At 37.1% G+C, this 16,920-nt stretch overlaps 1 protein-coding gene and 1 long non-coding RNA gene across 9 annotated transcripts in view; one reads left to right on the forward strand and one right to left on the reverse strand.

Moving 5' to 3' along the window:
• Window positions 1-234: 234 nt before the first annotated feature.
• Window positions 235-4,570, reverse strand: LOC144369827 (uncharacterized). The gene is made up of 2 exons (XR_013429614.1): window positions 4,445-4,570; window positions 235-4,213 (listed from the first exon to the last, which is right to left on the reverse strand). It is a non-coding gene; the product is annotated as an uncharacterized LOC144369827 (long non-coding RNA).
• Trappc8 (trafficking protein particle complex subunit 8) overlaps window positions 4,456-16,920 on the forward strand; it is a 92,241-nt gene continuing 79,776 nt past the window's right edge. For 4 of the 8 annotated variants that reach the window (XM_021734656.3, XM_021734658.3, XM_013363840.4 and 1 more), the window contains exons 1-3: window positions 4,456-5,006; window positions 11,590-11,784; window positions 16,401-16,484. In XM_021734656.3, coding sequence (XP_021590331.1) covers window positions 4,850-5,006; window positions 11,590-11,784; window positions 16,401-16,484 — 436 coding nt within the window. In that variant the 5' untranslated portion in view covers window positions 4,456-4,849. Of the gene's footprint in view, window positions 5,007-11,589; window positions 11,785-16,400; window positions 16,485-16,920 lie in introns of those variants that run through there. The other 4 variants (XM_005337456.5, XM_005337457.5, XM_021734659.3 and 1 more) reach the window with 3 other exon arrangements.

Consider the following 16,920-nt stretch of genomic DNA (forward strand, 5'->3'; position numbering starts at 1 on the left):
TATTCTTACAGCTTTTCTCTTTTTCCTGAGAGCTTTAGTCCACTTTTATTCAAAGTTACATGAGTCATAACATTCCCTACTTTGCTTAAATTAGTATAAGTTTAATTTGTTTTGATGTTGAAAGCATCTTGACAAAAGGTTTGCCACTGTTACCACTGTAAATATCTGTTTTCAGGGGTATACACAGTTCAAACAGTACCTGCCAAAAGTTAAAAACAATAAAAGAGACCAGGATATACTAGGATTATAGATTTTAATAGATTCTTACAGTGAAGTTTTTTTTTAAACCAGAAACCAAGCAAGTTGTTGTTGTTATGTCCCTTCCATCTCCCATCCCCTTCCCCTGTGCTAGGGATTGAACCCAGGGCCGGTGAAATTACTCAATGGAAACACACCAGGTGTATGGATGTGATATTAGATTGCAAAGTCAGTCTATTGACAAAACTTATTTAGGCTCCACAATGAAAAGGGATGATTTCTGCTACATGAATGCACGTTGGAAACATTTTATGAAACCTAAGAAGTCAGACACAATAGGCTTCATATTGTATGCTTTCATTTATATGAAATGTCCAGAATAGGGAAATTATAGAGACAGAAAATAGATTGGTATTGCCAGAGATTGGAGGTATGGGAGGATGGAATAACTGGTAGTGCCAGGATTCTTTTGGAAATGATGAAATGTTCTGGAATTAGTAGTACTGATTGTGCACTTCAAAGGGTGAATTTTATGGTTTGTGAAATGTATCTCAAAAATCCACATAGGCTAAATTATCCTTGAAAGTCCTTTTCCTAGAGTTCAACACAACATGCACAACATCAGCCCAGCACCCCTGCATTTGAGCCCCATATGGCCAGCGAGGACCTGCGAGGCTAACACTTACACACCAGAGACTCTGGAATGGTTAACAGCCCTCCAGGCAGTTGTTGTTCCTTCTATCAAAAGTGAGGGAAGGATCTACTGGAATTTTGTTGTTGGAAAAGAAATAAGAAACAAATGACTATCACTATTAAGATGATCAACTTTAGAAGCAACTCTGCCATTCTTTACAAAATAAAGATATCCCCTGAATGAGAATGAAAAGCACAAATCTCTTTTACTTCTAAAATGCATGAGAGATGATACTCTAGTTACCATTGCAATCCAAGAAGTGAGCTGTCACAAGCAGACATCTGAGCATACAGGTCACGTGGACATTTCTGGGGACACCTTCAGCTTCCTCCAGTTTGTCACTCCTGGTGGGCACCCCCTTCCCCAAATCATATAGACATTCCCTCTATCAACTCTTTCTTTTAGAGAGGCTCTGGATGTCATCTTCACTGGGACAAAAGCTGGATCACAGTAACAGCCTTGTTTCCTGCTGATTCTCCCCCGCACCACACCAAAACAAAAGCTGCAAGCCTTAAGTTAGGCGGGTAGGTGTTGGCCAGGTGGGTATTGGCCAAAGGTCAGACATTAGTCAGCAGGTAAAGGAGGAAAATATTCAGGCAGGAAAACACTCCCAGTGTCTCTGGAATTACAGAGACAGGTGTGCATGTACCTGTGGGTGTGCACCTGTCTATGAGCGATACCCCAAGTAAGAGAACTCCTGTGGAATATGAGCCTTGTCCACCTCATAAATTTGCAGGTTTAAGGTGGTGTTTAAGCCGCGCTAAACATCAGGAGTGCAAGGCCCAAAAGAATTATCTTCCTATCTCTCTTTGAGGGAGCAGATTTCACTTAAACAATCACACAAGAAGCAAACTCTTTGTTGAAGGGAAGCTTCAACACAAAGATGCCTTTTGAAACCTTGTTTTGGAAATAACCCAATCAATAAATGGGCAAGGGAATGAATAGCATGCTAGAAATATGATCAGTCAATAAATATATAAAAAATGTTCAACATCACAAGTAATTAGAGAAATACAAATTAAAACTACATTGAGATTTCATCTCACTCCAGTCAAAATGGCAATTAACAAGAATACAAATAAATGTTGGTGAGGATGTGGGGAAGAAGGTACATTCATTCATTGCTGGTGGGACTGCAAATTGGTGCAACCACTCTGGAAAGCAGTATGGAGATGGCTCAGAAAACTTGAAATGTTTTCTTTTAGAGAGGCTCTGGATCCAGTTATCCCACTCCTCAGCAAATACCCAAAGGACTTAAAATCAGTATACTACAGTGATGCAGCCACATCAATGTTTACAGCAACTCAATAGCTAAGCTATGGAACCGATCTAGGTGTCCTTCAACAAGAAAATGTGGTACATATACACAATGGAATGTTACTCAGCCATAAAGAAGAATGAAATTATAGCATTTGCCAGTGAATGGATGAAACTGGAAACTGTCATGCTAAGTGACAGTTAGCCAATTCCAAAACACCAAAGGCGGAATGTTCTCTCTAATATGTGGATGTTGACTCACATTAGGTGTGTGTGTGGGGTAGTGGAGGTTCACTGGATTGGGGGGGAGAGAGGGATGGGAATGGGAAAGACAGCAGAATGAATCCAGTGTAAGTTTCCTAGGTTCATATATGAATACACTGCCAGTGTAACTCCATATCATGTACAACCACAAGAATGGGAAGTTATACTCCATGTATGTATTATAAGTCAAAATATATTCTAGTGTCATGTATAACTAAAAAGAACAAATAGGGCCGGGTTCGATCCTCAGCACCACATACCAACAAAGATGTTGTGTCCGCCGAGAACTAAAAAATAAATATTAAAAAAAAAAATTCTCTCTCTCTCTCTCTCTCTCTCTCCTCTCTCACTCTCTCTTTAAAAAAAAAAAAAGAACAAATAAAAAATAAAAAAAGAAAAGAGTCCAACACAGCTAGTTCTATCTTCTGCATAAAAGGAAATTGTCTTTAAAAAAAACAAAAAACAAAAAACAATTTTTTTTTGAGAGAGAGAGAGAGAAAGAGAAAGAGAGAGAACTTTTAATATTTATTTTTTAGTTTTCGGTGGACACAACATCTTTTGTTTGTATGTGGTGCTGAGGGTCCAACCCGGGCCACACGCACACCAGGCGACCTGCTACCGCTTGAGCCACATCCCCAGCGCCAGGAAATTGTCTTTTTAATTAATTAAAAAAAAATAGCTAATAAAACTGCTTTTCTTCTTTTAGTGCTATGGATGGAATCCTGAGCCTTGTGCATGCTAGGAGAGTGCTCTACCACTGAGTTATACCCTATCCTTTTAACTTTTCTTTCTTTCTTTCTTTCTTTTTTTTTATGTGGTGCTGCGGATCCCTTGCACATGCTAGGCAAGAGCTCTTCTGCTGAGTCCCAACCCCAGCCCCCTTAACTTTTTTTTTTTCATTGAGTATTACAGAAAGCAATATATTTGCATGTAGGAGTTCTGTTATAAAACTGTATCATAACTTGTCTCTCAGTTGTAGAAGATTCTCACATTATAAAATGCAAGGGATTGAAATTAGATACATTCAAAAGGGATTATGTGTATATAAGACTTTCTAAATTGTACAGGTACAGGTAATTATAAGGAAATGAATTTTTAGATCTTAACTTGCAAGTGGTTTTCTTATTCTAAATTGATCTCTGGCCAAGTTCTCATGTAATTTTAATCTATTGTCCTTTCCTACTTCCCGATTCTCAATTTATAGAAAAAAATCCTTCATGTATCATAAAATTTTGCCATAGTAAAAACCTGAGTGTCCAAAAGTAGGGCAATTTAAGATACTAATGTTCGGGAAGCCTCACTTCATTTATGGGAACACTATGAAAATGAAAATTAAGAATGGAAACCAGTTCAGGATTCTACACAGAAAACACTGGTTTCCTGCACTTCCACCACTATGAAGTAAACAAACTAACAGAAGCGAAAGGAAGAGGCTGAAGAAGAAAAACTCCGCCGCTTGCAGACACACCCTTTTCCAGAGATTCACAAAAATGCAGTAAGTAGTTCAGGAGTTTTCCCTTACACTTGTGTTAATTGCAAGCACATTTTCTGTTCCGTGGCTGGGGCCACATACGTGGCAGTCCATTTCTATAAGTATGGTTGTGTTCAAAGGATACACAGTCTGTCCTGAGCAGCACCAGGCAAACTCCTCAAGCACCCCGCGGGCAGCGCACCCTCTGGCAAAGCGAGAGGGCAGGAGGCAGCGCGAAGGGCACATCAGTTGCTTACTGCAGTCCTTTGAGAAGTCAAAGAGGACAAGCCTGAGAAGGTGAGCCGGGGTCTTCATCACTGTGACTGCACCTAATTAGGGAGAGAACTTGATAGCTTGCCTGCAACACCTGGCTGGGCTCTGTCAAATACTAGCGCTAAGAACACCTCCTAAAGCCGCGTACCTGCCCCGCCCGGCTCCGCCCTTTTCGCTCGTAGCCCCGCCCACTAAGACTCGTCCATCACACCACTTCCGGTTCAACTTCCCTACCGGCCTCCGTCGCTTCTCAGTTCCTTTACCTCATCTCTTTTCCCCGCCCCTACCTCCTTCTTTGACAGTCACGTGAGGGGCGACCGCAGGGACTGCCGGGAGTAGTACTGCCGGCGGGTCAGGGTTCGGCCTCAACATGGCGGTTCCGGTCGGGCAGTGACCAAGGTTTTGCTGTCGGGAGGACTGAGTGGCGATTGTTGGAATCTCCACCTATCAGGGTGGAATGTGAGGACGCCGGGGAGAGCGCTGAGGGGCGCCAGTGATTGGGAGGGGCTCTGTGGTGTTTGCCCTGAGAGCAGAGGAGGCGTCGTCTGTTCCTTCTACTTGTCTCCAGGCTCCAGTGTGGGGCCCCGCCCGGCCGGGCAGGCCGGCGGGCGGCGGCGGTAGCTGCTGCAGCCAGAGGATCTGCTCTGAGGGTGGGCCGGAGGGCGGGCGCCACCGCTGCGTCTGCCGCGGCTATGGCCCAGTGCGTACAGTCAGTGCAGGAGCTAATCCCGGACTCCTTCGTTCCTTGTGTCGCCGCGCTGTGCAGCGACGAAGCAGAGCGGCTTACTCGTCTCAATCATCTCAGCTTCGCGGAGCTGCTTAAGCCTTTTTCTCGCCTCACTTCCGAGGGTATGTGGTGTCCTCCCTGTTTCTCTGGGAGAAGGAAGTTGGGGGCGGGTAGGGGAGAGAAGGGCGGTGTTTATGTTCCGGAGCCGGTAGAGTGGTGGCTGGGGCTGTGGTCCCGCGGTGCCCCGGGTGGCGGCAGGAGGAGGGGCCATGCATGAGATTGTCAAGACAGAGTGCTCCTAACCTCCAGCTTTTCTAGGCATTTGCTTCCTCTAACAAGCCGCGTCGTTAAGTAATTAATATTAAACGAAAACCTGAGTTTCAAGAAGGGCACTGGGACTGTTCGCCCGGGCTGTAGGGAAGGAATCAGACACATTTGCAAGGCAGCAGTTTAGCAAGATGTTGCCTATTAAGTCGTCAAGGTGTAAAGAACAAGGAAGATTTGTCATCCTCCCCTGAGTGTTGAACTGGAGTTTTCAAAGTTATTTTGATTATTATCTAACGTTGAGGCTTATCTGTCTAAACTTCTGATTAGCTATTTTTTTTTCTTTGAACATTTAAATATTAAGTATATAGTATAACCTCTCGAGAAAACAAATGTGTTATATGAATAATAAAACTTGTAACAACTTTTTGCCTGAAACATGAGGAAGTTAGGGACACTCGTGATTCATTTAGATATTTGAAGTTATTTAGATTTGTAGCAATAGAAAAGTCCTAAGTTTTGGTTTTCCAATAGCCGTTTAATCATAGAAACATGTGTTTTCATTGAGGAGTTATCTATTTTCTCTAGCTTTAGATTCTTCATTAAGGCGAAAGATACTGGTTAAAACATTCATAATTTTATTTGATCGGGTAATAAGTGTGGTTTAAACCAGTGTCTTGCAAACAGAACATTGCAAAAAGTACAAGTTCTTTGTTAAGGTTTATATAAATGAAGGGTTCTATAATAAACCTTTTGTCAAGTGAATGACTGATGTTGATTTGGTTAGGGTGACTTCTCCACCCAAAACAGTGCTTCACCATAAATTTCATGTATTTACATGGTACAGGTGTTCCTCATAATGATAGCTCCAATTTTGCTCTGTATTTAAAGAGGGACCTGTCTCAAAAAAGAAAGAAAGAAACAATACAAAAGCCTCAAAGTTTGGAAACTCTTGGATTTTCTTCCTTTTCTACCTTAGCCATTAGTCTCATCTCCTCTGATGTTGAACTAGGTCAACAAGAACAACAAAATGCCCTACATTTTTACAAATTCTTAAAAAACACACGAGTGTCAGTTTGACTTTGATGTGTGTACTCTCTCCTATGTTGTTAATAAAAACAATAATGCTCATACCTGATACCTGGTTTTGTGGCTTTTCTCTCTTAATATTCATTGAATCCTTCATTATTATTGCCATTTAAAATTTGAGGACATTAAGGCACAGTGGTCTTCTCCACAGTCTTATATTTGGGGAAGATTTAAAAAATATGCAGCGTAACTCAAGACATTGTGTTTCCAATCATCACATCTCCTGTCAATGTCGAGAATTACTTATTTATATTGAAGTACAGTCCTGTCCAATAGAAATATAATCCCACGGACTGGGGATGTAGCTCACTGGTAGAGAGCACTTACCTGGCATGCAAGAGGCACTGACTTTGATCCCTAGCACCAGTTCCCCTAAGATAATATGAGTCATGAATATAATTAAAATGTTTTAGTAACTAAATTAAACAACTGAAAGAGAAATGGTGAGGGTTTTTTTTTTTTTTTGTGTGTGTGTGTGTGTGTGTGTGTATGTATGTATGTATGTTTGTGTTGGTGATTGAATGCAAGGTTTCTTGAATACTGAACAACGTCTCTGCCACTTTAGCTACACCCCAGCCAGGTGAGATTAGTTTAAATAGTATATCTTATTTAAGTCTTACTTTACCATTTCAATAGACAGTGTGAGATATTAATAGGATATTTTACATTCATTTTTATTGCTAGATCTTTGAAACTTGGCATGTTTTACACTTAAATTTCTACTTGGTGTAGAAATATTTCAAGGGCTCAGTAAGCCACAGGTGCCTTCTGTATTAACCATGCAGTGATATTCAGTATCAGTACACTTATGGTTTTACAGACTGAAAAGATTTAGGGAGTGAACATAATGAAGTATATGTTAATGATAGTTGGAGAGGTGGTGGATAGCAAAGGGTAGTCATTCCCTATTGGGGAGAGGATTTTGGGGGGCAAAAGGTATAAATTATGATTGAGTGGTTGAGGAACAGTGGGGAAACTGTTTCTGTTGGGGGTAGTAAGGCAGAATGCCAAGATAAGGAGGACCTTTGATTCTAGGAAGAGGATTTTTAGATTTCATATCTAATGGTAAATGTGAGGCAAGGCAGTGAAATTTTGGGAGGTAAATGAGTGGTGTGGTTTACAAGGATGATAAGAGTTGATATAAATTTTAACATTTAACATGATTAAGATATGGACTATGGTGGTGGCATTAGAAATTTGGTGAAAAGGATTTAATTTTTCTGTGGTTTAGTTTTTTTTCTGGTAAATATGTTTTGGGATTTTTTTTTGGTGGGGGGGGAATAGGGAGTGAACTCAGGGGTGCTCAACCACTGATCCACATCCCCAGCCCTATTTTATATTTTTTATTTAGAGACAGGGTTTCACTGAGTTGCTAGGCTGGCTTTGAACTTTTGATCTTCCAGTCTAACTGTGCCACTGGGATTACAGGCATGCACCACCACTCCCAGCATGTTTTGGCATTTTTAACAATTGGAACAGGCACCTTTTATGTTACCTTTTATTCCTCAAAGATAGCTTTTGTTTAGGCAGTAAGGCATGAAAATATCACTTCAGCAATATTATTTAAGAATATATCTATAATAAGTTAATACTTTCTTACAAAGAGAAAGGAATGTTAAAAAAAAAAAGACGACTAGATTTCATTGCTGGCCTGCAGGTATGCTGTTACTTATGGTAAAAATTTGCTTTGAATGCCAACATCAGGTATTGTCAACACCACATAAAAATAAATAAAGGTATTGGTATTGTGTCTTATGTCCAACTACAAATAAAAATATAAAAAAAGTGGTTCTTTTTAAAAAGTTTTTTTTTTGTTTTGTTTTTGTTTTTTGGTACTGGGAATTAAACCCAGGGGCACTCAACCACTGAGCCACATCCCCAGCTCTTTTTTTGTATTTAGAGATAGGGTCTCTGAGTTGTTTAGTGCCTTGCTAAGTTGCTGAGACTGGCTTTGAACTCATGATCCTCCTACTTCAGCCTAGAGGTATGCGCCACTGTACCCAGCTGTTTTTTTATATTAAATGTTGGAGACTTACTGATAAACTCGATCAGCACACATGTTGTGATCGTAATACCTTTTTTCCCCACCTGTGGTGTTAAGGATCAAGCTCAGGGCCTTGTGTATGCATTCCACCACTGAGCTGCATATCCCCTTAACATTTTTTGAAGACTCTCTACTGGCCATTTGTTTTGAAGAGTGGTAATGTTAATATTAATTAGCCAAGCCTTGTTGTTTTTGCTTACCAATAGTTCTTTGATAATTCTAAGCAGTGGTTCAACATATCATTTAGAAAGTTTATAAATAGTTTTAAGAAACCTTCACTTAAACTCTAGCTTTTGAAATATATGGCTTTCATTTTTTTTTAATATTTATTTTTTAGTTTTAGGTGGACAAATATCTTTATTTTTATGTGGTGCTGAGGATTGAACCCAGCGCCTCATGCATGGTGGGTGAGCATGTACCACTGAGCTATAACCCCAGCCCCTGGCTTTCATTTTTGATAGGTGTTATTATTTCAAAATTGATTAGACTTATTTAAAGAATGAAAAAGATTGGAATGAATTTTTTTTCATAAACCTTGAGTAGTTTCTGTATGAACTAGCAAAACTGGCGATTAAAGTAGGAAATAATCTTTGCAAGATACTCTGTGCCTCTTGTTTTCTCAAATATTGTTAGGAACATTTCATCTTAACTACCATGTTGTTGTAACTAGGTAATTAATCTCCAAGGTTTTCAAGTATCAAACTCAGTAAAATTCAAGTCAACTTCTGTGTGTGTGTGTGTGTATGTGTGTGTGTGTGTGTGTGTGTGTGTGTGTGCGCGTGCGCGTGTGTGTGCATTGATGGTATAGGGGATTGAGTTTAAGAATACAACTAAATTGAACAATTCTGAACCAATGTTTATAAATCTCATAGACTGAAGCAAGGACTATAGCAGGGTGGAGGTACTGGAGTGAGAAAAGGGATTTGGGCACTGATTATTTTAAAGAAGACATTTTTTATACCAGTGGAGTGCTAGGCAAGTATTCCACTGTAGAGCTACATCCGTATCCCCCAAAGGAAGGTTTAATACATACATGGCTACTTAGGTTGTTTGATAATTATGGTCCAAATTTAAGGAAAATACTTTTTCAGTATGTTTCTAAAGATATCAGAAGTGTATCACAGTACTCTTAGGGTTGATTGGTTTCTGTTACATAATTAGACCAGCTGGGAAGTTTAATTAGGGAGAGAGGCATGTATGTGTTTATTTAAACTAGGAAACATAACAATTACAGAAGAGTGTAGAGAATTCAAGAAGCATCCAGCTCTCCATTTAATAAATATTAACCCTCTGTCATATTTGCTTTTTATCTTTACTTTTCCTTTAAAAGGAAAGCAAATGTCATTACAGATGAGGGTGAAGTCCCCTTTCTGCATCACATTGGTCTCATTTCATCCTTCCATAACCATAGGTAACCACTCTGAATGGATTTGTGTGTATACGTGTGTGTACATATATTTATAATATAAGTGCATATTCATGACTTATTTAGTATTTTAAAATTTTTAGTCTTGTTTTTGACTAAAAATTTTTAGAAATCAGTGGAGAGATCATAGGATATTTATAAAGACTTGAAGTATAGGTAAGTCTGACCTTTAAAAAGCTTGTTTGGTATAAAGCATTTTCCACTGAAGAAAAAGAAAATATTTTTGTGTGGGTAGGTACACTAAACCAGTTATCCCAGTTGTACTGCTGAGCTACATCTGCAACCCTTTTTATTTTTATTTTGAAGCAGGTCTTGCTAAATTGTCTCTTCGTATAGGATAATCCATGATGCAGTCAGAATAGATGATGATGGACCTCCTGCTGTTTATATGCTTTTGTCACTAGTCACTAGGCATGGTGCTCAGTGCTTTACACTTACTTTCTGAAATAAATCCTTAAAATAACCCCTTGAAGTAGATAGTAATCACATGTAACAGATGAGGAAATTGAAACACAGAAAAGTTAAGGAAGTTTTCAGTATAATCTAGATAATAAGTGATGTGTTGGGATTTAAATTAAGGTGTGACTCCACAAGCTAGTTCTTTAATCTTTATAATGGACTGCTCCTAATATTACTCTGGAAACTATAACCATCTTGTTTGATTATGTGAAAAAGATATGCTTATATTTTTCAACTGTGTACTTTGGGTACTGTGTTGCTACAATCATTTCAGAATCTATTTCTTGTCCTGCAACTCTGAACCACTGTTTATAAATCTTAGAGACTGAAGCAAGGATGTATCAGAGTGGAGGTACTGGAGTGAGCGAAGGAATTTCAGTGTTGATTATTTTAAAGAAGATGCTTTATTTATTTATTTATTTTTTGCTGGGGATTGAACCAGCAAAAAAAAAAATGTTATAAAATATGCACAAATGCATAATCTTTTATGAGTGCTTCTTAATCTGATTTAAATGGTAAACTTTTTCATAACAAGACTGATAAGTGAAATAATATATTGATTTGTATAATAAGTTAGCTGCATTTGTCATGTAAGGTGAACATTCTACCAACTGAGCTGTATCCTCAGCCACAGGAGATGTTTTATTTTTTCTACCAGTTTTAGGGTTACAGTTCAATTGTGCAGGAAGTAGAGTTCCCACATATACCTGTTACTGTACATGCCCAGTCTCCCTTACTATCAATCTTTTATGCCACAGTAAGAATTGATTTTTTTGTTTTTGTTTTGATACTGGAGATTGAATCCAGAGGCACTTTACCACTGAGCTACATTTGCAACCTTTTCTGTTTTTATTTTGAGGCAGGGTCTTGCTAAGTTGTCCAGCTTCCCTCCCGAGTCACTGGAATTATAGGCATGAAGCACCTCATCAGGCTGGGCACTGATTTTTATGATAGTAAATTAAAATGAAGACGGAAGACTAGGAAAAGAATAGCGAAGTTCATTTACAGCATTTAACTTCCTTTTATTGATTTACCTGTACTGCAATTTGCAATGAGACATAGAGACCACCATAGACCTTACTCTGCCTGGACCATTCTTAGGGTGAGGTCAAATTAGAGATTTGAATGGATGGTGGTTAGTTTCCAGCAACTCTAAATATAGAAGAAAGGAAAGTACCTACTGTAGGGAAATTATGAGCAGCAGCATAATGTGAGAGGAAGTAATCTTGTGGTTAATAGACTGTCTATCTAGCTCTTTTGATATGGAAGGGAATATTGTAAACCACTTGTATTTCTGAAAGTGTTCCACTTGGCATTCCTAGTTTTTGATTTGAGTAGGCTTTTTGATTGAAAGCCATTAAACCAATTTTGATTTATTGTGCATTATAGAATTAATTTCGCGTTTTTTTCCTCTCTTTTAAAGTTCATATGAGAGATCCTAATAATCAGCTTCACATAATTAAAAATTTGAAGATAGCAGTGAGCAACATTATTACCCAACCACCTCAGCCTGGAGCCATTCGGAAGCTTTTGAATGATGTTGTTTCTGGCAGTCAGCCTGCAGAAGGATTAGTAGCTAATGTGATTACAGCAGGAGATTATGACCTTAACATCAGCGGTATGTAATAAGGTTTATTATTATTTTTTAAATGAAAATTACTTTTGTTAGAAAAAGTAATTCTATGAAATCATTGAAGATCATTCAGTAAATATTTAAGTATATGAAATGCTGGAGCCTGGTCCTATAGGACAATATTTAGAAATAATCCCAGGAATTTTGGCTCTTTATTTTATTCTGGTACCTAATACCCAGAACATGTATTTAATAAATATTTAATCAATGAAAAACAGTAGATAACATTTTTTTGGTGACAGAGTAATATTATAATTAAATAAAAATGTTGTTATTTTAATCTTGTTTGGTGATAAGTGGAGGAAATGTTTATAAAATATGCACAAATGCATAATCTTTTGTGAATGCTTCTTAATCTGATTTAAATGGTAAACTTTTTCATAACAAGACTGATAAGTGAAATAATATATTGATTTGTATAATAAATTAGCTGCATTTAATGTGATTCTTTTCCATTATTAAAGTCTTAAGTTTACTGAAAGAGGATGGGACAGGTTTTTAGAGGAAAAGGATCAGAAGTACATCACCTAGTTACAATCTTTCAACAACCTTATAAAATAATCTTTTTAGGCCAATATGATTTATCTAATGCTTAAATGTCTCCTAATAACATATTAAAAATTTTTCTGCACCTGTAGAGAATTTAAGTAGCATGTTTTAGGTCACAAAGTTAGTTGTGTTTGCATGGTTAGCAATATTTGTAAAATTAATTTGTTTAAATGTCCTATAATTTCTTCTTTCTTTGCCATTAGTTTTAATTTCAGTAGCTTAGGTTAATTTGGTAATTTAATTTTCTTAATTTTGGTGTGGGGGGATAGACTCACCGCCTTGTACATGGAAAGGCCACACTGTACTACTGAGAGAGATTCAGTTTGATTTAGAATATTATGATTATCTTTACTAGTCAAAAAAAATCTGAATTTTAGGGTACATATTTGATAAATGCCCAGCAATTAATTTATTTTATTTTTTGTGCTTTTGAGTATTGAACCCAGTGTTGCTCTACCACTGAGCTACACACTAGCTCTTTTCAATTTTTATTTTGAGATAGGATCGCACTAAATTGCCCAAGTCGCCTTAAATTTGTGATTCTCCTCTCCTCAGCCTCTGGAATAGCTGGGATTACAAGTGTGTAAGTGGGCCACTAGGCCCACCTAAACAATGTTTTCAACATGATGTGGAAACTTGAATATTTCCCAGAGGAAAGTCGTGAAGTTTGAATTTTGTCTGCCATAGTTTGTAGTGTGAATGATAATGAAACAAATGCTAAAGTGACTTTTAAGTTTTTATACTACAATCTCCTTAGTTAGTTAGATGACTTGAATAAATCACTTAGTGTTTCTAGACTTTATTTCAATCTTTGAAAACAAAAGTTTCACTAATTGTTTCTTTAGACCTTTCTCAGACCTTTAATCTGGTGATTCCATTTTATGGGGTCTTAACATATTTGTTATTCATTCAGTAAATATTTATTGATTTCCTGCTTTATGCTTTACATTGTGATATAGAGATGCTTTTTTTTACATTGAGAGATATGACATGTTTTATCAGTTCTTAATCTAGTTGGGAGACAATCAGTAATCATAATACATCTATTTGATAATACATTATAGTAACAATATGTTGTAAATACAGATATGGAATATCTGATATGCTAAAGTGCTAAGGGGACACAGTTATTACCTATCATATATTAAAAATAAAAGTATCAATTTTATAATATAAATATTTCCCTGACCTCCAAAGCCCCTCTCCTCTTTTCTTTTAAAACATGTTTGTCAAAATGATGTATACACATAGGCATAATGCTAAAAAGACCTATATGGAAAAAATAGCAATGCTCTGTTTTCTCTGTCTGCCATACAATTTCCCTTAGTGTTTTGCTCTAGTATTACATGTTCTAAGTAATATTTTTATAGTGTTGTCTATGTCTTAATTTTAAATTTTATTTATTAACTTCTAATTATGTTTAAGGAGTTCTTAGCTTTATCACTTCTCTTCCTTTTTTCTTCATGTTTCATATACAGTTTCCATGATTTCTGCTTAATATTCTCTGTGGTCTCTCAAAATTCCTCAGGAGAATTTTAAAATTTGATTAATTTGTAAAATAATCAGTTTATTTTCCTTGCAGAAGTCTTCCTATTTCATATGTTTTTAGTAAGGATGATATTATCTACAAGTGAACTGAAACTTGCTTTTTGGAGGGGACAGAAATTTTTGGATATTATAATAGTTTTGGTTCTTCAAAGGCTTATGTTCCATGTATTTTTAAAAAATTTTTGGGGCTGGGTTTGGTGGTACAACATGTAATGCCAGCTACTCAGGGGACTGAGGAAGGAGGAATGCAAGTTTGAAGCCAATCTGGGTAATTTATTGAGACCCTGTCTGAAAACTGAAGAAAAAGTGCTGGGGATAAAGCTCAGTGGTAGAGCGCTTGCCTGCCTGATAATTTGTAAGTCCCTAGGTCAATCTCAAGTAATGTTTAAAAAAAAAAAAAAAAGTATATTGGCAGGTAGGGACTGGGATGTAGCTTAGTGGTAAAGCATGAGCTTAACATATTGAAGCCTGGTTTGGATCTTTAGCACTGCAAAAAAAAAAAAAAAGTTGGGGAGAGGGAGTGATTAGGAAAAACATTGAAAATCACTCATTGGGGAAAGATAATGAAAAAAAAGTTGATAAACACTGCTCTGCTCTCTCTGGGACTGTTTATTCTCCAAGGCTCACTCCATAGCTGTCATCCTGGGGATTTCTTTCCCTTTTTACATCACTGTATTTCATTCATACCTTTGTGTGCATTTCATTGATTTGGCGAAGGGGATGTCTCCAATAACTCCTCCAAAAGAAAGGCAAATTTTTAAGACAGTTAAAAATTTTGAAGCCAGGCATGGTGATGCACAACTGTTATCCCAGTGGTTTGGGAGGCTGAGACAGGAGGATTGTGAATTCAAAATTAGCCTTAGCAAAGTGAGGAACTAAGCTACTCAGTGAGACCATGTCTCTAAATAAAATACAAAATAGGGCTGGGAATATGGCTCAGTAGTTGAGAGCCGCTGAGTTCAATCCCCAGTGCTCTGCCCCCCGCCCCCGCCCCCCAAAAAATTGAGAATTGAATATCTGAGAAAATATTTTTATTTCATATAGTTTATTGTTTGAATGTATACAATAGTAGTTAGAAATCTTTTCCCTCAGAATTCATTCTCTTTTTTTCTAGTTTCTAGTTTTGCTCTTAAGAAGCTAGAACTATTATGATACATATTCTCTCTATCCCTTCAACTTTTAGAAGATTTTAGAAATTTATCATCCCTGCCGTTTTGAAATTCCATGTTGGGCCTGTTATGACTCGTCCTTCACTTTTACTTTGAGCCCACTCCTTTTGGCAGTCTGGCTATTTACACTCTTTAGTCTAAAGAAATTGTGCTCTTAGAAATTCTTCATTGCTTGCTTCCTGGTTGTTTTGTGCTGCTCTTTCTGGAACCACTGTTAGTTGACTGTAGAACTTCTTTAAGGGTCTTATCTTTTTTTTTTTTTAACATCTATTTTCTGAATTTTTCTTTTTTTGTGCCATCTTATTCTTGGTATCTTAACCCTGAGGATGTTAATAAATTTTTTTTATTAATTTTTTTCCTATTTTTTTCCGTTCTCTTACTCTTGTTTTTCAAGTTTGTTTTGATCTCTTTCATTTTGGAGACTTTCCTCAAACATTTAGTAAAACCCCTTAGTGTTATTTTCTATTTCAAATTGAAACATTAAAACCCTGACTGGGCATAAGAAAAGCTTTGTCAGTTAGTGGACTTCTTATTGGGTGATGAGGCTGGGAATAAGCTTGAGCATTGCCCAGTTTTTATTATTTATAGCTCTTTTCCTTGGGGCCATTTAGTTTCTCCAGGGAAGGATTCTCAAACCAGTCATCTGGCTATCTGTGTACAAGGGGGCTTGTTTCTTTTAGTAGTTTATAAAGTAGGTTAGTAGTTGATAGGAAGAATGTAGTCATTATTTGATTGTGAGAAATTATTTTATCTAATTATGTTATCTGCATTCTCAGGGTCCTGCCAACATCTCTACACAAAGGATGATTGAGTATTATTTGCCTTTAAAAGCAGGTGGAGGCACTATTATAGCTGAACTCTTTAGGAAGATTTTTAAAAGAATTCCAAGTGTTGAGGATAAGTAGCAAAAGGAAACTATTCTTTTTGCTTTTTCCCTGATACTTTATGGCACCTTCTTTCAGCTTTATTTATGTATTTATTTTATACTGGGGATTGAACCTAGCATCCTGAGCATACTAAGCACATGCCCTCTACTACTGAGCCACAAACCCAGCCCACGGATTTATTTTTGTGGCTTTGAAAACTGGGAATGAAATATGATACAGTATTTGAGTCATTTGAATAAAATTCCATATACAGAATAATGCTCTTTGGAGGTTATTAAAAGGAATTTAATCTATTTTAATAAGGTGTTAATTGTATGTCCCGAGTATGCTTCTGATTTTTACTTAATGTAAGTCAGCATACTCTTCATCCATTCTGTTTAAGAAATAAATAGATGTTAGATATTTACCTCACAAGCCTAGCTTAACAGTGCCATATTTTCTTCATCAGATCGGTCAATTAAAGCTAGTGTTCCTTGGTACAGTAATTGGAAAGACACATTGATGGAATTGAAAGAATCCTCGTTATATACAGGTATTTCTTGTGGTGGTCTCAGTTTTCCAGATTGTTTTCTCTTTGCTCCTTGTCTATTGTCTCTTTTCCCACTCAGCTACTACTTTTCATGTTCATCCCAGTTAAGGTCTAATTTTTCTAAAGTGAAGGAGGTCTAATGGTATCTGTTCATCTTTTGTTAAATATCCTATTACTTATTATGTTTACTCGTGATTTACAACATATTTACTAAATCCAGGTTTTGTCCTTGAATAATGAGTTTGGACTGTGTCTTATTTTTGAAAAGGAAAAATATACTACCCTTCTTTACCAAGGCAAAGTACTTTCTGCACAGAGAAACTTTGGTAGGATAACAGGGTTGCTCTTTCAGTTTCTAATAAAGAACATACAGAGATGGAAAGGGTATGCAAAATAGTGATTTTTATCTCTAAATAAATACTAGAGAATTTTTTTTTTT

The sequence above is a fragment of the Ictidomys tridecemlineatus genome, chromosome 13 (genome assembly GCF_052094955.1).
Source record: "Ictidomys tridecemlineatus isolate mIctTri1 chromosome 13, mIctTri1.hap1, whole genome shotgun sequence".
NCBI lineage: Eukaryota > Metazoa > Chordata > Mammalia > Rodentia > Sciuridae > Ictidomys > Ictidomys tridecemlineatus.